At 45.8% G+C, this 24,510-nt stretch overlaps 1 protein-coding gene across 1 annotated transcript in view; it reads right to left on the reverse strand.

The window, feature by feature from the left end:
- Boc (BOC cell adhesion associated, oncogene regulated) overlaps positions 1–24,510 on the reverse strand; it is a 76,981-nt gene that overhangs the window by 15,568 nt on the left and 36,903 nt on the right. Inside the window, 5 exon segments of the mRNA XM_048803845.1 lie at positions 333–430; positions 432–598; positions 2,330–2,476; positions 19,052–19,330; positions 19,947–20,120. Of these exon segments, the coding sequence (XP_048659802.1) occupies positions 333–430; positions 432–598; positions 2,330–2,476; positions 19,052–19,330; positions 19,947–20,043 (788 nt within the window). The 5' untranslated portion in view covers positions 20,044–20,120.

Below are 24,510 nucleotides of genomic sequence, written 5' to 3' on the forward strand. Positions count from 1 at the left end.
GACAGGCCTGGGAGAACACTAGGTGGGCAAAGCTGGTGTGCAAACACTGTGTCAGCTGCTGAGCACCACCACCTTCCTGGCATACATACAGGAGAGCCCCAGGGAGCATGGATTTGGATCAAATTGCTACTTGCGTAGCAACAGTGAAGGAAACTTGTCAATAGATGGCAGGAAGAAGATGTCCCCCACAGTGTTCCAATGTGACCAACAAGACCTCCACCTGCCTGAACAAGGGCCCTGGGTAGGGAGGGAAAGGCACTGGGGCTGGCCAGAGACAAAAGGACCCTCGTTGGGTGTTGGGTGTCCCACTGGCCTTGTGGCCATCCCTCTACCCACAAGCACACAAAACTGGAGCTGGACTATGATGCCCCCAATTTCCGACATCCCTTCCCAGCTTTGCCGGTCCCTCCATCAGTGATACTCCCCCACCCCAGTAGGTGAGCCTGGCCCTTACGGCGCACACGCAGCCTGTCACTGGAGCCAGAGGTTTTCACTTCCTGGGTCACGGGGTTGTAGGCAGCGCACTTGTACATGCCCTCATCCTCCTGGCTGGCGTTGACAATCTGGAGGTTCCCTGATGGCATGATCAGGTAGTTGTCTGTAGAAATGGCAAGGGAAGGGGGAGATGGGATGAGTTTGGGCCCAGAAGATGACAATCTGCAGCTCCCGAAGAGTGAGGAGTACAGAGTGGGGGACACAAGCCCAAGCCTAAGATGCATGCACCATAAGACCTTGCACCAAGAGGGACAGAAATGCCAGGGTGAGAAGCTCACTGACCAGCTAATGGCTGGCTGGCTGCCTCCCAGTTAGGGAGCATCTGTAGAAGAGTGTTCTATACTTTCAAGGGAGTTGGGGGAGAATAGAAAGAATATGGGGGTTGGAGTTGGCCAGACCCGGGCTCAGGCTCTGATCTGCTGGATACTAACCATGTGATCTTGAACAAGTTAATCACTCTCTCAGATCCTGTTTGCTCTTCTGTAAAAAGGCCTAATGCACACACCTCACAGCCACTGTTAAGAATTAAAGGGCCCATGCTGCACACATGGGAGAGATACGGTAATTTCTGCAAGCCACCAAGAAGGAGGGAATTGACTTTGGAACTTCGCAGGAGTCTCTGTCATGGTCACTGCTCTGAGCTACCTCACTATTGAATTTCTGCTGTTGGAGAGGAATATGCAAACTCTCAACCACTGCCCTCCCCATTGCTGCACATTGCTGGTTTGATAGGCTTTGTCTGCTCCTGTTCCTGGGGGGCCATGGGGTGGGCCTGGGCATGTGTTCAGGTTCTTTAGGCAGGAGGCAGATTCACAGCTTCTGGTCAGCTCAGCAACTGGGTGGCATTCATCTTCCTGGCAGGCAGATCACTGGCCATCATCTCTGATCTTTGTCTTGGTGGCCTCTCTGGGGAGTCATGGTGTCACCAAGCCTGGTGCCTGCCTGCTGCTGGGCCACCCAGGTGTGAGCTTAGGCAAGTGCCAGATGGAATGGCACCTCCCCTAGGGACTGTTGCCAAGCCTCAGCTGGGGACATAGGGATTAATACTCTTCTCCTCTCAGTCTCCAGTTACTTGTAAGTAGTAGGATTAGGGTTTCTAACCTATTTCAAAAATAGCTTTCTACGTTTTCTATAATGAACATATATTCCTTTTATAACCAGAAAATCTATAGAGCACTATAAAAGGTGCATACTTTGAGCAGGGTCACATCAAGTGGGGTTGACTTGGCCTCCCAGGCAGGGTTGTTGTAGGAAGAAATGACCTTGTCTTGCCTCTCTGCTGGCACTTTCTGAGCATCTTGTCTATTAGGGTTTATGAAGTTGAACTGTGTGGCCCTCATCACTGCATGGGTGTTCAAAGGGTCGCCTGCCCTGAACCTGCTGTCACGCCCACTGTGGCCTGAGGTGTGGCTGCCAGGACAGCACAGTACTGGGTAAATGGGAGAGGAATGCCCATTCCACTGAGGAGATTGCTGTATGGGGAGCACTCAATTTGTTAGGTGGCCTTTCTGTGTGTGTCCATGGCAAGGGGCTCACACAGCTAGGCATCTGGAACAGTGTGCTAAGTGTCCTGATCAAATGGCAGCAGCTTGGAAAAATCTTCCAAGGCCTCAAAGGATGAAGAAATTCTCCATGACAGGAAGAGGCCTTCCATAAGGAAAGCCACCCCTGTGGGCCCCACAGGGCTAAACGTCAAGACAGAAGACAGCTGGCCAGCCTGGTCATGGGCCTTGGGAGGTGGCAGCAGCTGACACAGTTTGGTTGGGTAGGGAGGGTTCTGAGGAGGACAGATCTCCTTTTGGCCTTGCCTCTGAGCTCTGGCTCATTTGCTCACCTCTGGAGGCCTCTAGCCACTCTTGCTTGACACTGTACCGGACCTGGGCTTTTGGGTGGCTCTCAGGCAGGTGGCAGGCAATGACTGCGGTGTTCCCCTCGTCCACTTCAATCACATGCTGCACATCTAACTTGAAGTCCTGGAGATCTGTGGAGAGAAGGGAAGGTGCTGGTTAGACCTCAACAGAGGAAAACGATAGGGTGGCTGGTGTTAGTCACAAACAACAGTGCAGAACTGCACACTGGGTCTTGGGGGCAGGGTGCTGAATCCTTTCTGAGCATCTTGTCTATCAGGGTTTATAAGGATGGACGGTTGTGGCCCTCATCACAATGGGCGTTCAACTTGGTACACATATAAGACATGAGCTGGGGAAGTATAAGGAATTATATTAGGAAGTGCCTCCAACAGACTGAGCTCTTCTGTAACACTAGGACTTGGTGGTGAGTTGGCCCTGTTCTTCTGCACTGGACATGGGTATAAATGTCAAGGCATAAATGTCTGAGCACAGCTGTCAGGAGGCTCAGCCAATGGCGATGGAAGAACATGATGAAAGAGAATGTTGAAGCCTTTTCTCCAGTTCAGTCGAGAGCAGCTTCCCAGGTTCTTCTTCTCAGATATCCATAGTGAAGAGCGACAGGCCCAAGATTTCCACTTGACCGCCAACCATGGTTATAGCCAGAAGGCCGATTCCTGCTCCCAGGAGCTACACTCCATGTCATGACTAATCCTTCTTAGGGCTGTGGCTGGGACTCTGTGGATGCCCTAGGGTTCCCCTCAGCAAAAAAGGGATCTCCCAGGACAGTAGGCAACACCCCAGCATGGCTTAAGGGCAGTGGCATGTGGGGGAACCCAGGGTTCTGACAGGAGGCTGCTGCCTCTGGCAGCCCCATGGCCATCTCTTCTGTCTTGGCTCTGTGGGAGGAAGACTAAGCGCTAAAATGGGAAAGGATGGAGATTCATCTGGAACAAGGGCAGGATGTTTCCCAAACAATCCGAGAGTCCAAAAACAGATCTCTCTTTGTATGAGCCAAATGACTGATGTTGCTGGACAAAACAGGGGCCATTTGTACAACAAAACCACACTCCAAATTGGAAATTTGGTTTTCAGGAATGGAGCTGAATTTGTTTTAAAAGAGGAAACAAAACTAATGGAGTATAAAGTAGGAGAGATGAAAATCATTTATCTAGACTTTCTTCATCATGGTCCTCAGAGAGCCCTGGAAGTATCTCTCAGAATGCTGACCACACCAAATTCTGCTCAGCCTGGAGGACTGATAGCATCAGCATTGGGGCTTACTGCAATTTCACTGCAAGACTCCACCTGCCTGTTTGTTGTTTCCGCCAGAGACCAGGAAAAGGCAACAGGAGCAGGCGGGAATCAGGTTTCTCACAGAGGATAATTACCAAAAACAAACAACTGTCACCACAGGTGAGCTGTGTTCAAGGTATTCAGCGAGGTCAAAGAGGCTTGTGACTTGATGGAATTTTCCAGAAGCTCTCAGTCAAGCCAAGCCAGCACAGGATAGATCCTCCTTTTTCTCTGAAAGGATCATTGTCCTTTTGATTACAATGTTGACTGTGAACTCCTTAGGGGCTGGGGACCAAGCCTTGTTCACATGTGTGTCTTCTGAGCCTGAAACTCAGCATGACCCAAGTAGACAATAAATGTTCACACTTGGAGACCGAGCCCCACCAGTTAGGTACGAGATGCCCATTTACGCTGCTTATGAATCCAAATTTCCTAGTTGAGTTTGGTCTATGTCGTGAGCTCAAGGACGAAAGCCTAGTACAACAAATATAAATGTTTCAGGAAAGTTTATCAAGTGTGGCCAATAGAAGCTATTTTGAAAACAGAATGTTTCTTGAGAGGTCACTCCTACGGTCACAGGAAAGAGGTGAAATTGTATACTAAGAATATGTGCTATTCATCAACAGGGTAGATGACGGACAGCCTGGCTTTCTTCTGTTGCCCCATTTCACCCTGCAGGCAGAAAGAGTGCCACCTATAGGCCAAGGTGAGCTGTCTTAGATTCCTTCCTGTGGATATAGGGCCTCCTGGGCTTTTAAATAATTATCTCATCATTATTTAATTTTGTGTGTGTGATATCTGACCCTGTTATAAGTGCCTCGTGGGAAGCCTATTACTTTTGGATTGCACACACCAACCCTAAGCAGCTATGTGGGACACACAGCAAATGCTCTGCAGATCCTTCTGGAATGGAGGCATAGTTCGGAAGGCTGAGCCCAAGGCCAGCTTCATGGGCATTCAAGCCTTTGGAAGGGGTCAGGTTTGAACAAGGGGCCCTACATTTTATTTTTGCATTGAGCCCTGAAAATTATGTAGCCCAATCCTGATGGAGTGAGTTTCTCAGCCAAGACAGCCAAGGAGTTTTCTCTCTTAAAAGAGGAAGATTTGGACTACGGGAAGGGGGCTGCAGAATCAATGCCTTCTAGCTAAATGTCAGTAACTTTGCTTTTTTAAAGCAATTAACTTAAAAAAGAAATGCTGAGGTCTTAAACCTCTTTTAGGCCAGTGTGTCCTGTACCTACTAAGTCAGAAGGCTTCTCACAAAGCAAGCTATGAGTGACTGACTGTGAGCTCAGGGTATCTGGAAAATTCCTCAAGCACTGAGAAACACTCTCTTCCACGGTCTAATAAATTCAGGGCTACTCCACCAAGGGTTGTTGTTCTTTTTATCCCCTCTTTTTCTTTACCTCATTCCAAGGAAATTTGCCTCTAGCAAGAATGTACTTAAACCTAACAGATTATTTTGCAAGATGTGAGCAACTGAAAGGAGTTTGGCATCAGAATGCCATCTCCATTTTAATGGCCCCAGGCTCCTTCCTACTATACTTGAGGGCTAATCCAGGCACGGATCATGCACTCCTCTAGGGCCCACCTCACAGACCCCATGCTAAAAACACTGGGCCTCCTTAAGCCCCTCTTGGCTCTTGTTGCCTCCTCTGACAACTGCTTGGGTGGAGACAGAAGGCTGTGCAGTGGGGGAGGTACAAAGCTGGGCACCCGTCAGCCATTCTCCCCGACAGCCCCTCTGTTCTGATGCCAACAAGTGTGCAACAGCCCATGCAGACAGGACCCAGGACACCCCAGCTGGGCATCTAGATCCCCACAAGCTCCCACTGGCAGGCGAACTTTCCTAGCTTCAAAACAAATAAGCGGCAGTTTGGTCCTTGGCTGTGTCCCCTCTCTGTGCCTCCTAAGCTTAAGCCTTAGCTGTTGCTTAACTAGACAAACACTCCCAATTTGGCTGCTGGAGTAAAACTTGAGTTTCACTAAAAGGATCAAAGACAAGAGTAATGAAGTGATGTATGTTCTAAAAATCAGAGAGCTCCTTTCCTAGTGTTTTTGGGCAGGAAGGAGGCCAGAAAGGGGTGGAGACTTCATGATCAATAATGGCCTAATCAGCCATCAGATGGGCAGATGCAGAGAGATCCAACTGGCTGCATATGAAGGAAAACAGCCTGTTCCCAGGCCCTTGGCTCTGCAAAGTCAGTTTCCTGGCCGAGTCCTGGGCTGCACAGCAAATGGGCCCTTTAATTACTGATGGGGTTAGCTGGCCTCCAGGCAGCAAAGAATGGATCAGTTTTCCTAGGAAGTGGTTTGAAAGGACACCTGTTCCTTGCCTATTGGCTGGGGTGTTTGAGAAATTTGTTAGAAGAAAGTTTTTGCAATTTTAAGCCTCTCACCTTTCCTCACACCCCTCTTGCATCTTGCCTCTGTGCATTCTTCCCGCTACTTCATTAACTTGTCCACATTAATCAAATGCCAGTGGCCACTCTTGTTGTTTCTCAGTTCCCATGGGCCAAAAGTTCTGGTTTTCAGAGCCATCTCTGGGTTCACAGGCCCTCTTGTCACAGAACTTTGTGCTTTCTGAGAAAGGCTATAATATTTTAGGCTCCGTACAGAACCCTGGCTGGGTTCCTCCTCAAAAGCTCAAATTCCAAAGGGAAAATGTATCTTCTGATGTCTCATTGGCACGTACTCCAATGCCAAATGCATGTTACAGGGATTTATTCAAACACACATCACATAATGTGTTTCCTGTCACATTTAAAGGGTGCAAAGGACATACATGTTCTTGGCTATAGGGGAAAAAAGAAAGCAAATAAAAGACTTATAGATCCATGTGGTATGGCTGTCCGTACCAGGATCACATATGAAACTACAAATGGACAAATTTTATCTTGAGTCCCCGTGAACTTCTTTCTCACCACCTTCTGGTCTCCATCCTTCCTTTATTAATAAGAAGCAAAAGAAGAAGAAGAAAAGGAAGAGGAGGAGGAAGAGGAAGGGAAGAGGAGAAGGAGGAGGTGAAGAGGAAGAGGAGGAGGAAAAAGGAAAGAAGCAGCTCAGTAGATCTATGAATTAAGTTACATATTTAATAGATGATCATTCATTCTCAGCATAAATTGTCAAATCTTAATTGTAGGCTTATCTCACAATTTTGGTTCTTACATGTTCAGTTATAGGGTGTACTGGATATTGGTTCAATGTCCCCAGTGTCATCCATAAACCTAACAATCCCTTTCAAGGTATTTCCTCATTCAGTCTTCTCCCTGTGTCCTCTCTTAGGCTGCAAATCAAAGCTCTATTTTGTTGAGGTAAAAAGTCAAATAATATGGCATCTTTGGCTGCATGTTTTAGGGACCCTCAATATCTCCATCTTGACAATTCTGGTCTTTTGGCCAAGCAGGTTCTTGCATATAGTCCTGTCTTACCCTCCTTCCATGTTCTCAAGGATTGTGAGACAAGCCTGCACTCATCTGCTGAAGTTTGAATGGGACCCACCAGATTATGGGCACTGCATGGGGCTCATTTGGCCATGCTGCCAGGGTGGCTCGGCAGCCTCAAGGCCATGGACAGGTTTCTGTGCTGATGGATAATTCTATTCCCCAGCCCTCATGGCCTCCAAGCCTTGAATTGTTCCTGTGGCAGCTTGTTATATCTATGCTGATGTTACAAAGCTCAGAAAAATTTGGCCTTAGTGGAGTGCAACCCAGTAGCATGCTGACCCTCTGGTTCTTCTCTGCACCTCAGCCTCTTTTGGAGAGATGGACCACATGCAGGGGAAGTCAAGCTTCTGAGAGATTTCTCAGGGTGAGCCCTGGCTGAAATTGGAAGGCCTTGGCACTGCCTCACTGTGTGGCTTCTGTCAAAGCAGGGCTTCCCTTATGCCCTGAATGGACAGGCAAAGAATTATATGCTGTTACCAAACCCTAAGTCACCTGAAGAATCATGGCTTGGCATGACCCTATAGCTAGTCCTTGAAGAAAAGTACTCTAAAAATGGAAAGCCACTGAGGACGTGGGGCAGCTATAGAGGCAGAGTAGACATACAGCTGATGGAGCTCAAGAAGTCAAAGATCCTGGCACCTGAAGAGTGGACAGGGTTCCTACATCCTGGGCAAGCTTGTCTGAAACTGCCCATTTGGGAAAGTGACTAAGGCTTTTACTTTAGGGGAACTGAGCAGCTCTGGCTAAAGTTAAACCTAACTGCCCCTCACAAAGCTGGGCCAAACCAATATATTGTGTAGTCAGCATTTGGTACAGTGTAATCCTCCAAGCATCATTGATGCCTTCATTCAGCCAACCAAGCACTCAGAACTGTCAATTGCACCAGGCACTGCAGAAAATATAAAGGAGAAATACCTCTCAACCTCAGGGAGCTTTTAATCTAATACGAGACAGACAAAGAAAACACAAGACAGGATGCAATCATTCACCAGAGCATGCCCACCAGCATGGTCCCCATCTCCTTCACCAGCATAGCTGCCTAAGCCAGTCCACTGTGATTAGCAGAGAACTTAGAGAAGAAGTTGGCAGAGTGAGTACTGCTCCTCACTTCGCAGATGGGACAGTGGATAAATTCATTTACTGTCTTTGAGATTTTTTTTTCCTGCTGGTCCAATTGCACAAATAATTTTGGCTCCAAACAAAGCTCTCGCCTGACAGTCATGGAAACATGACACTTTCTGATGAAAGCAAGACATACTATACTCTCTTTTATTTAAATAAAACAGTTTCCATGGGGAGGGGAAAAAATAAAACAACTTTGCAGATGCCAAACATATTGGTTGTCAAATCTTGTATTTTTCCTTGCTGTTGAGGTGAGGTGTGCACCCAGATTTGAATGGTGGGAGCAAGCTGAGAATGGAGAAGAGATGAAAGAGTCAATGTGGGGATGGGATAAAGGCAAAAAATCGTCAAGACAGGAGACAGGAAACTGGGTAGGCAGGGGAGGAGACCATAAAGGGAGAAGTGTGTGAGGAAGAAGAGAGAATAAAAAGAATATATTTTGCAATGTCATTAAATGATTTGCAATAAGCTGGCCTAAGGCTTCAGGAATTTCTTGGCTTGAACCAATTAAAAATATTTTTAAAAAAAGACATAAGAGAACAAGAAATGTGATTAATCCTCAAAGACAAGTCAAAGATGGAGCCCTGTCTCCACTGAGTCTGGCAGCCAGATGAACAGTGATGATGGCTGTAGACCATCTTAGACTTCAGTGCTGCTGTGAGGTAGGGCTGGTTCACAGAGCTGGGAGTTTCTTTTGGACTTGAGGAAGGAATGAAATGGTTTGAAAAAAAAATACACTGAAGAAAGAGAGAAGGAAAAAAAAAAGATTTACTTGTCAGCAACCCACATCACACATATTTCTCTGATCATCTAAATATAAACTATAAACTTTGCAATGGGAAAATTAATGTGAATCCTGGTGGTCCGGACTCATCGGAGCCAGAGCTGGATCCTGGCACAGCCTTCAGCAGGGCTGGCGGCCTGCACAGGAAGAGAGACAGGAGAGAAATGGAGGCCATGGAGCTGGGGAATGGGGATCTTTGGTATATCCTTTATAACCAATTCCAGGTGGGAGAGGCAGGGCCACCGTCCTGGGGACAGGGGGACTCATTGGTGCCCACTTTTTCTTCCCACACACCTGGGAACTGTGACTTCCAGTAGCAGCAGCAGTGTGCCAATTCTGTCCGCCATGATCTTGCCATGGTATCTGCCCTGTGATCGTGTGGCAGGACATAGAGCCAGTCACAGACCTCTCCTCAAGGTTCCAGAGGTTCCTCTGAATTTAATTTCTGTTTAATACCTTTGATGCTTCTCTAATATTCATCAATTTTTACAAACCCATCTTTAATCTTTTTGTATTTTCAACCTGTTTTCAGGCTGAGTTCCTGCTTCCTCCTTTATTTACTTCTTAAAAACCTTTAATACATCAGAACTTGGTGAAGACATCTTGAAATCTCTTTTCACTACCTGCATGACCTTCTTGGTCTTGCAGATTTCAAACACATTTTATCAGGGAGTTTTCTTCTTCCTCAACATTTACCCAAGAACTTCCGTGTGCCAGGCGCTGTGTAAAGCCCCATGGACAGATGGGTAATAGTGGCTCCTGTCCTGGGGCAGAGACACCCCGGCAAGGGAAGGTGCTAGAAGTAAACCCAGGACACGAAGGAAACCAAGAAGAGACCATAGTCCAGACTTGTGAAGGTGAGGGGATTAAGATAAGGTTCCTGGAGAGAATTAGTAATGCAAGGGAGGTGGGAAGGAATGGAAAGAGGAAGGTGCCATTCCCAAAACAAAGGGAAAAGCAGGTGGGAGGGGGGCTGAAAGCATCCTTCCCAGGCTTGAGTTTGCCTCTAAGATTCCTGGCGTTACCAAATGTTTTAACTGGAAAAAAAGAACAGATGCTCACAATTAAGCACAAGTCTCCCTATAGAAAAATATGAGGGCTGAGGCGGGAAGATGGCAAGTTCAAGGTCAGCCTTAGCACCTCAGCAAGACCATCTCTCAAACAATAAATAGGGCTGGGGATGTAGCTCAGTTGTAAAGTGTCCCTAGGCTCAATCCACAGTATCAAACAAAAGAAAAGAAAACCCGGGTTCGATCCTCAGCACCACAAACAAACAAAGATGTTGTGTCTGCCGAAAACTAAAAAATAAATATTATAAAAAAATAGGCTATTTTTGCCTCAGCATTTTTTTTTTGCTTTGACTTACTTCATTTTCTCACTGTTAAGTGGTCCCCTTTAATTTAAATTGAACAGTTTGTCCATTTTTCAGGGCTGACATGCTTTTCTATATTTGGGGGGATTATTACCAGATTTCAAAAATGGCTGAAAGTCTAAAAACAAGGTCAACGTAGAAACTAAAATTTTCCACACAAAATAAGCCAAGGGACTCATTTCTTCTCTGGATTTTTTTTTCTCTTCATTATAAAGGAACCGTTTTATATCATTTTCCATAATGGGGTTTCACTGATTTTAACCCAACTAATCAATTTATCCCTCAGTCCCTCATCATTGATTGGTGCAAAAGGTTCTTCTGTCTAGGCTCAGTGAATCAATACACTATGTGGCCCTCCCTTATTGTCTTAGCTTAAAAAATGAACCTAGGATTTTATTTAAGCATGTGGCTGTGTGTACAAAGGATGGATTGGGGGAAGAGGGAGTCAAGTGTGTCCTCGGTAAATGGCAACCATTGCTACATACAGAATTGGCTCCTAGCTGTTAGGGGCAGGCATTTGCCCTAACAGAGTTCATACCATGGATCTGTCAGGGTGCTTGCTTGCACCTGGTCTGACAGGATTAGGTGGTGTTGTGTCAGAGTATCAGGGAAAATTCTTGTGACATGTGGATTTCCACCTGTATCTATACAAGTCTGAGAAAGTTAATGTGACTTTGACCTAAGGCTAAGAGGTATTTCTTACTCATTTTCTATTAAGATATGCAAACTGCCTAATACCTTTTGGGGTCTAAACTGTCTTACAACAATTGTCTTGCCCAATTGGCAAAGTAAAATGCACATAACTTGAATAACTAAATTTCAAACTAAGAGAGTTCTCCTTTTCTCTGGACCCGTGTGCAGCTGTCTGTGTCCCTCACAGCAGAGGCGGACTCGCTCTCAGCCCTGGCTTTCAGCCAGAGATTCCCTACCCCTCCTGGGGCGGCTCAGGAAGCCACCTGTGTTTTCTTTCCTCCCCCAACTCTTCTTCCCGCTGCCATCCCTTCATCACAAAGCAACAGGCTTGCACAGGATTCCTAGGGACACCCAAGCCAACACACAAATGTTTTTCCAATTTGGAGCGAATGGTTCCTTCTTGTTTGGTCAGGGAGTCATTGGTGGACTGAGCCAGGAGACAGGGTCGGGGTGGGGGAGAGTGTTGGCTAGAGAAAACATGCAGGTCTCCTTTCTTAATCAGAACACGTACATCCCTACAGGTAAAAGAGATGAGAAATAGGAGGAAATGGGAAATGAGACGGAGTAGCAAGAGACAAGACATTGCTACTGGTGGTTCTCTATGGAACATCTCAGTACGGAAATGAAACACACTGTGGAAATATCTGTACCATCCCAGTAATGTCCTGGGTCTAGGTGTGAGTGCACAATGTTGAGCTAAATTTAGTTGTTCAAGGTCTGAGAAAAGTATGTAAGGATTTACATACTTTAAAAATTAAAACTAGAGTGGCCCCATACAGTCTTCAAGGCTCATCTCTTGAGTTTTCCTCAGTTCTCTGAAACTGAAATGAATCATTACTAGTCTCTGAGTATCCACTGAAATCTGTTCACATGTAAGGCAACTAATGGGGCTGACTTGCTTTATGGCTTATGAGTTACCAAAGTCCGCCTTAGACCATTAGACTGAGAGGTTCTCAAGGGCTGGGACCAGATCTTAGTCAGCACTATAGGAAACTCTAAACACCGAATCTTAGGACACCAGCCTCCAAAATATCCAAATAGAGAAGTCAGCACTGGGAAATGGATAGTTTTCATTTATTTAAGACTCACAAACTTAGATTTTTGTCTTATTTAGTAAAAAATAAATAAATGAAAGATTCGTGGATAGAGTACATTATTTAGAGGTAAGGTACTGGGAAAGAAACTAAATGCCAGAAGTTAGATTATGAAGAGAGAATTTATTCCTCTATTCATATTTTCATACACTCTGGGAGAACACTAGAGAAGTTGCTATAAATGAAAGAGACATTTTTTGGACTGACTGACATTAGTCCTTGCATGCTGCCTATTTCTCCTCCCGTCCTCTTGTCCACAAAGCATTGAAGTGCCTTATAAGAATATATACTGTGAGTGGGCTGGGGATATAGCTCAGTTGGTAGCTTATTTGCCTCATGTGTGCAAGGCCCTGGGTTCAATCCCCACCATACACACACACACACACACACACACACACAAAGAATCATCAAGTGTGTTGGTGATGTTCTCCTTACTAAGTGGAGTCATTCATAGATGGGTATTCATTAAATTATTTTTTTATAAAAGAATATATATTGTGAAACAGAAGCTAAATTTTACAGTAAAAAAAAAATCAAAGAGCCGGGTACGGGGGCATATGCCTGTAATCCCAGCGGCTGTAATCCCAGCGGCTCGGGAGGCTGAGACAGGAGAATTGCGAGTTCAAAGTCAGCTTCAGCAATGGTGAGGCGCTAAGCAACTCAGTTGAGACCCCGTCTCTAAATAAAATACAAAAATATGGCTGGGGATGTCACTCAGTGGTTGAGTGCCCCTGAATTCAACCCCTGGTACCCCCCCCACCCCCGCCAAAAAAAAATCATGATACAGATATATATGTGAGTGTATGTGTGTGTGTGTGTGTGTATGTATGTATACATACATACATACATACACTATATATATGTTACTATTTATTTTTTAAAAAAAATCAAGATAGGGGAAAATTAAAATCCAGAACTGAAAGCCTTCATGAAATCTGAGCTACCTGTGTCCAAAACAATTCCTAATAATACCCATGTTCCAAGGCAAGAGACTCCATGAGCTGTTCCTGCAACTCTGCCAGCATCTCTCGGATGGGACCAGACAACAGAACCTCTGAGTCTGTATTTTCAATCGCACAACTTCATCTAAGGTGGAAATGTCAAACATCCAGAGGGCTGAATCGAGTCCAGAAACGTTGAGAAATAATCATTTCACTGACAGTGTGCAAACATCTATGTTTAAAGAGACCATTAATGGCTCTAGGGGCTGGACTTAACAGGGAATCTAATTTCTTCATAGTAGCTCCAAAGAGAGATGTTCCTAAATTACCCCAGCACATGGTATATTTGAGGTGGACATCCAAGGGGTTGTGATAGTTAATTTTATGTGCCAACTTTGTTAAGACAATGATGACCAATTGTTTGGTCCAACACTAGTCTAGAGGGTGCTGTCAAGGTGTTTTGGAGAGTTTTGTTATCATTTACAATCAGTAGACTTTGAGTAAAACAGATTGCCCTCTATAACAGGGGTGGGTCTCATCCAATCAGTTAAAGGCATTAGGAGCAAAGACTGAGGTTTCCCAGAAAAAGACAACATTAAAAATCTGCCTGAGATCCCAGTCTTTAGACTCAAGGATGAAACATCGACTTTTACCTAACTCCAGGCCGCATGAGCCAATTCTTTAAAATAAACTCCTTTCTTGGTATAACATGTAATTATACATGTATTATGTCATACATACATAATTTGATTTATCTCATATATATGTATGTGTGTGTGTGTGTGTGTGTGTGTTTGGTGTTGGTTCTGGTTTTCTGGATAACGTTGACTTCCTTGATAAAGGAAGCTAGAAATATTTTAAGGAACAATGTCTCCAATGGTGCTTAATGACCTATTCTAGCTCAAAGCCAGAATGTAAACGATTTTAATGAAGTCTCTCGTAGGAATCAGAAGTGAGGAGAGCTGAGCAACAGGAGGCATGGCCTGTTTGAAGAATTTGCCATGCTGAGGGCCCAGGTCAGCATAGCCTGTCAGCCCAAGCCAACCTCTGTCTGAAGGAACAGTGAGCAGCACTGAGCCCACAGAAACAGATGGGCAGCTCTGTGGGCTACAGTGACAAACACAGTGACACCCGTCTCTAAATGAAACACAAAATAGGGCTGGGGATGTGGCTCAGTGGCTGAATGCCCCTTCAAAATATAGACATCTATATGTCATTTGACCCTGTGTCTGGTGATGAGATGGTTATCATGTTCATTCCACACAATTGGCAATCTGAGCAATTAAATGATTTATCCAAATTCAGAGCAAAGACTTAAACCTAGGATTTTTAAATTTTATTTTTTTTCCCATTATACTAGTGTGGCTGTTCATTGTATTGATGGGGTAAATTAAATTATGATCACAAAGGGCACCTCGTCCCTTTCTGACGTTTCCTCAGAGTCGTGAAGGTGGCTCCTCAGAGGGAACACTTTCTTTCCTGTCAGCCTCTCTACCTGCTGATCTCTGAGACGTGAGAAAGGATCACTAGGAGTACATGCCTGATCTTCATGCTCAAAGGTCTTATAGAGAGTTCCAGAACTCCTCTCAATCATACCAGCATCAACTGAAGACTTCACATTAGCCGGAAGACTAAAATTTCCACATATAAAACTATAGGTAGGTAACTTCCCCGTTACCGTCTATTTTATTTCCAACTACAACTGGGACCGTGGATGCTTGGACAATTGGGAGAATTGCTTAAAGAACAGAAAACGTTGAAAGTAAAGGATTAGGTAGGAGTTATCTGAATGGTGGGTTGTTAGAGGTAGGGGACAAAGAACAGCCTCCCTGTGGCATGGTGGCTCTGAGGAACCCTTGGGCCTCCTTGCTAGGCTGTGGTATCTGGTGTTCTCTTGGTGGTGTCTGCTATTGGTTCAGGAGCATAGTAGGAATATTTGAGCCACTTAAAGTGGTTCACCACCTGGTATAAAGCTTCTGACCAGAAAGAGGAAAAAAGGCAATCAAAGTCAAAAGCATTTTAAAAATAGGAATTAGACAAGATGATCTGAAATGAGGCACTAGCAGCAAGAGCGATTTCTCAAAAATGAAGTTTAAATAGGAAAGAAAAACATTCTCCACAGGGGAGTGTGAGATGCCCTGTCCTCAGAGTGAGGGTGACTCCATCTGATGTCCAGGATAGCCTGGGTGGAGGGGGAGAATGCCCAGGTGAGACTTTTCGGGGGGTCTCAACTTCTGGCTCCATTTTACCTGAAACCCAGAAGTAACACTGGTGTAAGAGAGGCCTGGGCCAGTAGAGTTCTCCAGAGGCCTCCTGAATCCTCAAAGCAGGTCCTCAGCCCCATCATCTAAAGCTCTAAGTGATGGCTAAGAGTTAGGCCAGGCGGTGGCATTTTGCCAGGTAGGCCCAACAGCACCCACTTTGTTTGAGGATGAACACAGGAAGGCAGGCTCAAGAGGCCAGAGGAAGAGAAGGCAAATGCTGAGAGTGTGTGGGTGCACATGCCTGTGCCCAGCCTTTCCTGGAGACACAGAATCCCGTCTACCCTGCAGCCTCCTTGTCCACCAGCCAACCAGCAAAACACAGCCCCCATTCTGCTCAGGAATGTGCTTTCAGAAACTTAATCTAACTGCTAAATCCAGGCCAAATCCCTCAGTGGCATTAACCCAAAGACAGCACCCCTTTCTCTCTCCCCCACCTGCCTTCCCGCCACTGCTGTCTCCCCCAAGCTTGGGAGGCTGCGGTTCCATTCCACCAGCTCCACCTTCTGCGAGACACGGACCCCCAGTCTGCTCACCCCATTTCCAGTGCTTTCTTTCCCTCCACTCAGGCCCACACATTTCACTTGTGATTCATGTCTAAATGACAAGCCAATAGTTCTTGGCTTTCAAACAAGACCGCTCCGCTCTCGCACATGCCCCTTCTTCTCTTGCTGTGTCTTCTTGGGCTGCAACCAAACCCTTCCCTTTGTCCTCTCTGCCAACCACACATCCCTGCAAGCACTAGAGAGAGCAGCAGCCAGGAATTTTTTTTTTTTAAATAAATTGTCTCTCTTCACCCAGATACACCTTGAAGCAAGAGGAGGAGTCCAAAATCAATCTTCTCCTTTCCAACCCTCCCTTTGCCAAACAGTAAAAGTTCAGCCTGATTCCTAATTAGCCTGAATGAATGGTTATGGAATTTCTGGAGCCCCCACAGACACGTGCAGACCATTTGTAGATGAAATCTCCCTCCCAGATACCCTCTAAAGGCATAAAGTTGCTAAAAGGCATGTCTTATTTATAATAATGAACAGCTGGAAGTGAACTAATTGCCCAGCAATAGGAAGAGAATTCAGTTCCTTATGGAGGAGCCACTGGGGGATGTGCTAGGGCCATCTGTAGTTAGGAGCATGTTTTGCTGGGGCCGAAGGATGGAACAACCAGGAAGGGGCATGACGGGATGTGTCAGAGTGATGGTTACACAGCGCACTGGATGGTTCACTAAAGATCAATACACTTTGTGTATTTTACTGTGAGCATTTTATACTTGTCTATAAAGAAGAAAGTAAATTATTTTATGGTCAATGGCAAATGCATATTATATATACAATGTCAAGGGAAGAAAATAAGTAGACACTGGAATTTAGTATCATCATTACAATAATGTAAAAATAGGGGTATGGATAAAGACTTGAAAGAGTATGTGCCCAAATGACAGTAGTTGGTTTGTAGAGATGGCAGGCTTGAGAGAGCCATTGTTTTTATATATTCTAAAATTTTTATACACAATCACAATTTCCAAATATAAAAGCCAGCCTCAGCAAAAGCGAAGCACTAAGCAACTCAGTGAGACCCTGTCGGTAAATAAAATACAAAATAAGGCTGGGAATGTGGCTCAGTGGTCAAGTGACCCTCAGTTCAATCCTGGTACCCTGCCCCCCACAAAAAAGCAGAAGTAGAAATTATAAAAAGAAGTATAGTTATGACCTCAGCCCTTCCATTTAAAAACTTTATGTTGGTGGTACTGGGGACAAAAGCCAGTGCCTTGTGTCCACTAGGCAAGTGCTGTACCCCTGAGCTACACAACCCCAGCCCAAGTCAGCCCCTATTGATGTGATGAGATGTCCCTTCCCCACCTCCACCCTCTTCACCTAAACCTCCAAGCACCCTCCCTTACACAGAACCAGCTGGCGATGACGGCCTGCTGGTACTCAGACTTAATGGTGCTTCCTCTTCCACAAAGGAAAATGGCTCCCACCGTGTGGGGGCTTCCGGGGGCAGCCTGACCCCTAGAGGAGATAGCTAAGGACACGCTCTGCCTCCTCCCCTTAGAACATGGCTGGTTTGCTCAACTATTTCCCAAGGAAACGGGGGGCACAGCCAGCAGCAGCCTGTGTTTCACTCTCCCACAGAGCAGAGTCTCTCCATGGAATCTGGGGACCAGAGGGCTGGCTTTTCTACTTCCCCATCTCTTAGCATTTTTCTGCCAGAGCTCATGCCTCACACACCCCAAGGGCCCCAGCTGCCCACGACAGAGGTGCATTTCAGAAGCTTACTGTCTTAGGTATGGGCCACGACATGGGACCATGAACTTCCTGGAACTTTGTCATTCACGAGGGTGGTGATGGCAACATGGAAGCCCAAAGCAGGGGTGTCAGGGATAATGGGATACTGCTAAATCATGAGGGAATAAGCCCTGGAAATCTCAAAGTGAAATCCAAATGCCATTTAACAAATTTCCCTATTTTCTACACCTCAGGCTCCAGAAAAGGGCCAAGATGGAGGCTATTCTTTATCCTTCCAGGTTCAACGTATCATAATGAGTGTTGGGACTGCTGTGCAGCCTTCCGTAATTAATCTGCCAAAACTCAGGTTGCCTTATTATAATGGGTGGAAAATTAGGTAACACAGGTACAGTGCCCAGGACGTAGCACACAAAAACAGTGAAGCCCGTGGTGTGTCAGATGGCCAACCCTGGTCACTCCCACCTGGCACAACATGACAGGGTCCAGTAGGGTGGGTCCATGATGGTGGCGACTGGAATACCTGTCCTGCATAAGGCTCCTCTTCCTGCTGTGACTACGTCAAATCACTCGGCCCTCACTTTGCTCTGTGGAACCCTCATAATATATATTTAGGTAATTTTGTAAAAACCATGACTCACTTTCACAAACATGAAAGAAATAAAAGCAGTCATGAGACAATCTAGCAGGAAGTGCCTGGAAACAGAATCCACCAGATTTTATCAGGTTGGGAGCAACCTTAGAAGCCATTTGGCCCTTGGATTTCATATGTTGGCCTGAGGATCTATGTTCATGGTCATGTAATAATCAGAGAAAATAGAGATCACAGATAACACTGATTCTATAACAAGCAGAATGTCTGCAGACAATGACTTTAATAAACTACCTTATGCTGAGTGTAACAATATGAAAGGAAGAAAGAAAGGAGGGAGGGAGGAAGGGAAGGAAAGAAAAAAAATAAACCTTGGACCAAATTGCCACTGAAGGTCTTGGTGGTTTCTGTTTTCTTCATCTTTTTCACTATGCTCTACAATTTATATTCCAGGCATCTGAAATATGCTCGCCACTCACAGAGGCCAAGTCCTGGAAGGACAGGCTCTGTTACCCAGCCCCCTACATGCTCTGACTATAAAGGTTAAGAGAAGGGGGTGATGGTGATAGAGGTGCAGGGTGACAGCAGCTGGTCCATCACAAGGTGACAAAGTGGGGACACAGGACGTGGCTCAGCTCTGGGATCCCCAGAACTGTTCACCCCCTGAAGATGTTTGCTCCAGATACTGTCTTGCTCAGAGATTCCCCAGGCCATGATGGTACCCCCAACATTGCCCTCTGATTGAAAATTTCAACAATTAAGCACCCTTTTATGGCATGATTAATGACAGGAGGTACAAATGGTAGGGGGAAAGAGAGTGGGAGAGAGGAGATGGGAACACACTATAGCAAAGGAGCAGACTCACTGGCTAGTGTCACCGTGGCTGGCACACTGGCCACAGCCCCTGCAGGCATCCGGGCCACACACTGGTAGCGTCCCACGGTGTGGTTGTTGAGAGCAGTGATGACCAGGGTCCCTCGGGTGAGGAGGACGCCCAGAGCATCATCTGAGCCATTCAGCTCCTTCCCGTTCAGGCGCCAGGTTACGTTCACCCACGGGGGTTCCACCACACAGCCCAGGATCACAGTTCCTCCCAGCTTCTGGACAGTGGACACAGGCTGGACAGTGACCCGAGGGACCTCGTCTGGAAAAAGAACAGGCATACAGCAATGACATCAAGCCCCCAACAAACCAACCTTTTTAGAACCAGTGCACCCTGGTACCCTTCCAGAATTAAGCACCCAGGACTTAATCTTTCTCTGAGTAACATGACCGCCACTGCCCAGCCTGTCTTTGCTCCCAGCAAACAGATCCGAAGTGGCAATGTGTCATAGAGACAAGAGCTCAGGCACCAGAGTTGGAGAGAAGACCTGGGCTGAATCCCAGTGTCACCACTTCTGAGCCATGTGACTTGCCTTTTTCAGTCTCATCTGTAAAGCGAGGCCAATCATATTCATCTCCCAGGGCTGGCAGGAGGCTTACCAACCATGCATGTCCTGCCACGGTCTCATACGATAAACGAACAGTTATCATTTCCTCCTCCTCCTTGGGTACATCTTTGAAATCAATAAAATACCAACATGTAACCAATATGGTATCATGATAGTTCTCATCTTGTGTTCTGGAATGTGCCCTTGATCGGTGGGAGCAAAGTGTTTGTTTTTGTTTTTAAGAATTATGATAAGATGCTTTATGCATCCACCCAGCTCCAGGACAGAGTCCTTCCAGGGGAAACGGGCTGAGGGCAGGTGGGAACTCACTCAAGTCAGCAAGGCAGCCCACAGTGGCCAAGATGAGCCAGACGAGGGTGATCGCCTGCCTTTTTCCTTTCTGCGTTGTCATCGTCCCATGCAGCATGGTGTGTCAGAGGATCCCAAGGCAACGTTCCATAGGCCACCGGGTCACTCACAGAGCTCTTGCAGTCCCCTGCAACACTGTTGTAAGAGAGAAAGAATGGGGGTGGTGAGAACACCTGTGTGTGCTGGTGGCAGCCGCAGGCCAGGCTTCACCCCACAGGCCGGGCTTCACCCCACTGGCCGGGCTTCACCCCACAGGCCGGGCTTCACCCCACTGGCCGGCTTCCCTCGCACTTGCTGGCAGCATTCCAAGTGGGGACCTGCCAGGCTGTGGGAAGACCAAAGAACCCCCTCATGCCACTTCTCATGTAAGAGAAGCCTCTTGTCAGGTGTGCCCTTGAGCTAGAAGGTGATGTTATTGTGGTAAGGATGCTACAGCTTTTCCCAAGGGACAACAAGAGGTACCCAGGACATGGAGCCAAGGATACAGACAGGCCGGGATCTACAGCCCTGTCCAGGACACAGGGCAGGGAGTGTCCAGTGCAGAAGCTGGAACAGATAAGATTATTCTTAGCATTTGCTTGCCAAAGGCCAGGTGGCATGCTATGCTACTAGAGAGGAACACTGTGGGACAGCACTGTCACTTGTGCATGCACCTGTGTGCAGAATTCTCCTTTTAGGGGAGGTTCCTGATTAAAAAAATCCTATCAGTATCTCATGAAACTGCTTTGACTTTTCTCATCTGGATTCCATGCCTAATAGATCCCTGTGAATGCTCTTTATTCCTGGAATCAGCCTGCACTCATGGGGGTCATCTGGCTCATCTGTAACCTCCACTGCCAGCACAAACACAGGCACAAGTCACACATCAGCCAAGGCCCCTCACCTTCTCAGAGCATGGGTGGTTGCCACTTCTCTATCCCTAGTGCTGAAATTCTGGAATTTTCCATCTCTACAACATCTGTGCTCTTGACCACTACCTAGGTTGCATTTCTACCCATAAAATAGTCCCTTGAGGATTTGCATGGCTCCTCCAGCTACCTGGTGACACATCTCAGCCATCATCCACCCCTTCACACCCACCTAAAACATTAAATTCTCCCCTTCCACAGTATTATTCCTTACTCTCCTGTAAATTATGACCATTAAAAGATCATGGAAATCACATAGCAAGAATATATTCATTCTCATTCTCTCTCTCTCTCTCTCTCTCTCTCTCTCTCTCTCTCTCTCCTCTTTTTTCTCTCTCCCTTTCTGCCACAGCCCAAACCAAGGTTTTGCTTGTATGTTCTCACTGGTGTATTTTTAAAATATTAGCAAATAAGGAAGGTGGATCACCACCCTATTGGACAGGGAGGCTTCAAAATGAGTTCCTATAACACTGAGGGCATCATTCCTATGACAGCACAGTAGTGAATCTTCTTGAATCCTGTGCATATGGCAATATCATTATTATCTTTCTAGGAAAGTGACCTACATTCAACATGTTGATTCTTCTAGACCAACTGACCTAGTCAGAGATTTTTGAAGATTTGCAGTCACCATTGAAAAATCTGGGAAAGTAATTAAGCTTCCTAGCAGACAGCAGGGTGGACCTCGCTAGTCGGTGGAGCTCTGGCAACCTGCACCGTCTGCTGGAAGAGGAGGTCCCTAACCTCCAGCCCAACATGCCTGACATGGGGACTGCAGGCTGGGCTTGAGGCTCTTGCTCTGTTCTTGGAGGTGCTTGGGATTTGCCTAGATCTTTTGCTTCTCCAAAACCTCTTCAGAGGGAGTGAAGGGGACACATCCACTCTACCGAAAAGCACCCTCCAAAACAGACCTAGGGCCTGTCCCCACACCAATGCTCACAGTGTTTTCCAAGAAAGAGTCATTTCTCCTTGATTTTTATTCTCTCCCTCTGCCTTGTGCCTTCAACATCAGAGGACCCACATGACTTCTCAACTACTCTGGGAAAGGACAAGGACACATTCTCTAAAAGGGGTTTAGAAGAAAGTTTTTACTTTTCAGAAGTTTTGTTTTTTTTTACCTGGCAATTCAAAATAATTTTCTGTTAGGGGAAAGAGTGCTTTTGTCTTTTTTCCAAACAATTCAGTGAATCAAAAGACCATATTACTAGCAAAGTGAGATCATGCAGCTGCAGAGGATGTGAGCTGGGCCTAGCAGGGCAGTGAAGGCCGAGAGGTAAAGTGCCCAGGGACCAGCTGAGCTCTGCGCACAAAGTGTCTTCTTACATCTACACACCAGCCCTTCAAGGGGGAGCCATCATCCCCATTTTACAGGTGAGGAAACTGAGCTTCACAGGTGAAGTAACTTGCCTGGATTCACACAACTGTAGGCTTGGGCTGAAACCACAGGTCAGGTGGATACCAAAGGTCTATACTTTTTAGCCACAATAGTAGCTTTTTCCCATTTTGTTTTCCATTGGGGCTAGGAACTCAGTGGGTGTTTAAATAGTTGAAACAAGAGTGACATAAAATAAAGATCTCTTTATAAAGGAAAAGTTCCTACTAAAAAAGCAAGCTTTTGGTGTCCTCTCAATTTTCCAGACACTGGAATTAATTCTCTAAATTACTATTGTCCAATTAGATGGCATATTAATATAGAACACCGTACGAGATCCCAGTCGTGGGATTTTAAGGAACTAGATTATTCACGACATGCCCCAGATTCCCAGAGTCCTTAAGCAGAATGATGTCAAGCATTCCTTTTCCTGCCCCAAGGAAGGAGAGAGGAAGGGAGTGGAGGAAGAGAGGAAGGGAAGGGAAGACGGGAGGGAAGGAGACTGAAAATGTATATGAACTACTAAAGGGCAAAGAGGAGAAGTCGACAAAGAGGGACAGGGGGGCTGTTTCTTATCTGAGCACAGGGCGGCTACAAAGGTGTTTGGGTTGTAAAATCAACAAAGGTTTTACTGAGGAAATTCAGCCCAGACACCCTCCTGATTAACGAGGACAAGGCAAACAGTGCCTGTTACTTTTGCACCCTTGGTAATTTATAAGGTTCAAAATGGAAACAAACCCCACTTCTGCAGCCAGCCACCAACCTGCTTTTAAAAAACAACAAGGAGAAAAGAATGCAGCGGAGAAGTGAGAGGGAGTGCCAAGAAGCAGGTATTCCTAGACAGAGAAGAGGGTTCACTCACCCATTCTCGTGATCCTCATGAGGAAATGGTAAGCAGATGCTGTTTTAATGACCCCAAAGCAGGACAATGGGGTCTCAATGTAAAGGCAGAACCATGACCAAAAATTGGGTGTGTATTGTGAGGGGTATCACTGAAGGTATGATGCTGTAGTTACTTCTTGGACCAAGCTACCTTGTGAATTTGTTCCAGAAAAAGAAAAATTCCAAAGATTTAGGTGACAGACAATTTTACTGTAATTTTTTTTTTTTAAGGAAAGCAAGGCTTAAATTGGAGAGTCTAATTGCAGTATAACTTTGTCTCATTGTGAAATAAGCGAGGTACAATTTCAGAGTAAAGGCAAGAGTAAGGTCTGTTGTTTTTCTTGGCAAATTAAAGTATGTCTGGATCCTTCTATTTTCTTATGCGTTTTCTCAGAAAAAAGAGGAGAAATCAAGGGGAAAAAATCAAAAGCAGAAGGAAAAGGAAAAATTAATTCTTGCCATGAATTCCTCACTGAGGTCTAGGTACTTGCCATTTTTAAGGGTAATTTGGACACGAAAAAGAAAATAGGTCTGAGAAGTTTCACTGCTGACATATTTGTTTCCCACTGAAATAATCACCTCCAAACAGACATTTCTGAAACTTTCCAAAAACAACAACAACAAAACATACTTCTGGGTTTGAGACCAAGCATGAGAAATTGTAGCCTTGGAATATTTATTTTTTCGAGAAAATTACAAACAACTGAGAGTGGATCTGGAGAAGGCCTTCTCCCCCTCCCCCGTAGAGGGCGGCTGATTACATGGACTAAGAGTGAGACAACGCCACAAAGGTCACAGTCTCATCCCCTAGACACCCATGCCACAGCAGCTGCTACGGAAAGGGAAGCCTGTAGGAGCTAAACCACAAAACACACCCTTTGGATGTCTTGAGACCAAAAACCAAGATGAGTGCAAACTGAGAGTAGGATGTAGCAGACAGTATGCAGAAACTTTCTCAAAAACATCCTTTAAGGGCAAGAAGGAAGTCAGACAAAGTCCTTTGCTCCATTGGTTGAGAAGGGCTATCTACAAGAAAAAAATAATCTCTGCCCCAAGGTAGACTTTTTGCGTGTTCCCAATTTTGTAGAGTAAGATTCCTATTTCTGATGATCTATGAGGACAAAGCAAAGCTTTGCTCCTAGATGGGATGCTGAGTGGCTGGGTTCAAGTGTCAGCAGTTCCTGGTCTCAAGAAAGAGGACGGAACTCCTGCCTGGAAGAGTGGCATGGGGGTGATGCCAGGGAAACTCAGAGGGCTGAAAATGTGAATTTTGATAGCCTTAGGAGGAATTAAGAAAGAAAGGTTACTAAAATACCATACTGGACACCTTTAAAAATATACAGTAAAAAGTTCATTTTTACTT

This window comes from Marmota marmota, unplaced genomic scaffold (genome assembly GCF_001458135.2).
Source record: "Marmota marmota marmota unplaced genomic scaffold, marMar, whole genome shotgun sequence".
NCBI classification, from domain to species: domain Eukaryota; kingdom Metazoa; phylum Chordata; class Mammalia; order Rodentia; family Sciuridae; genus Marmota; species Marmota marmota.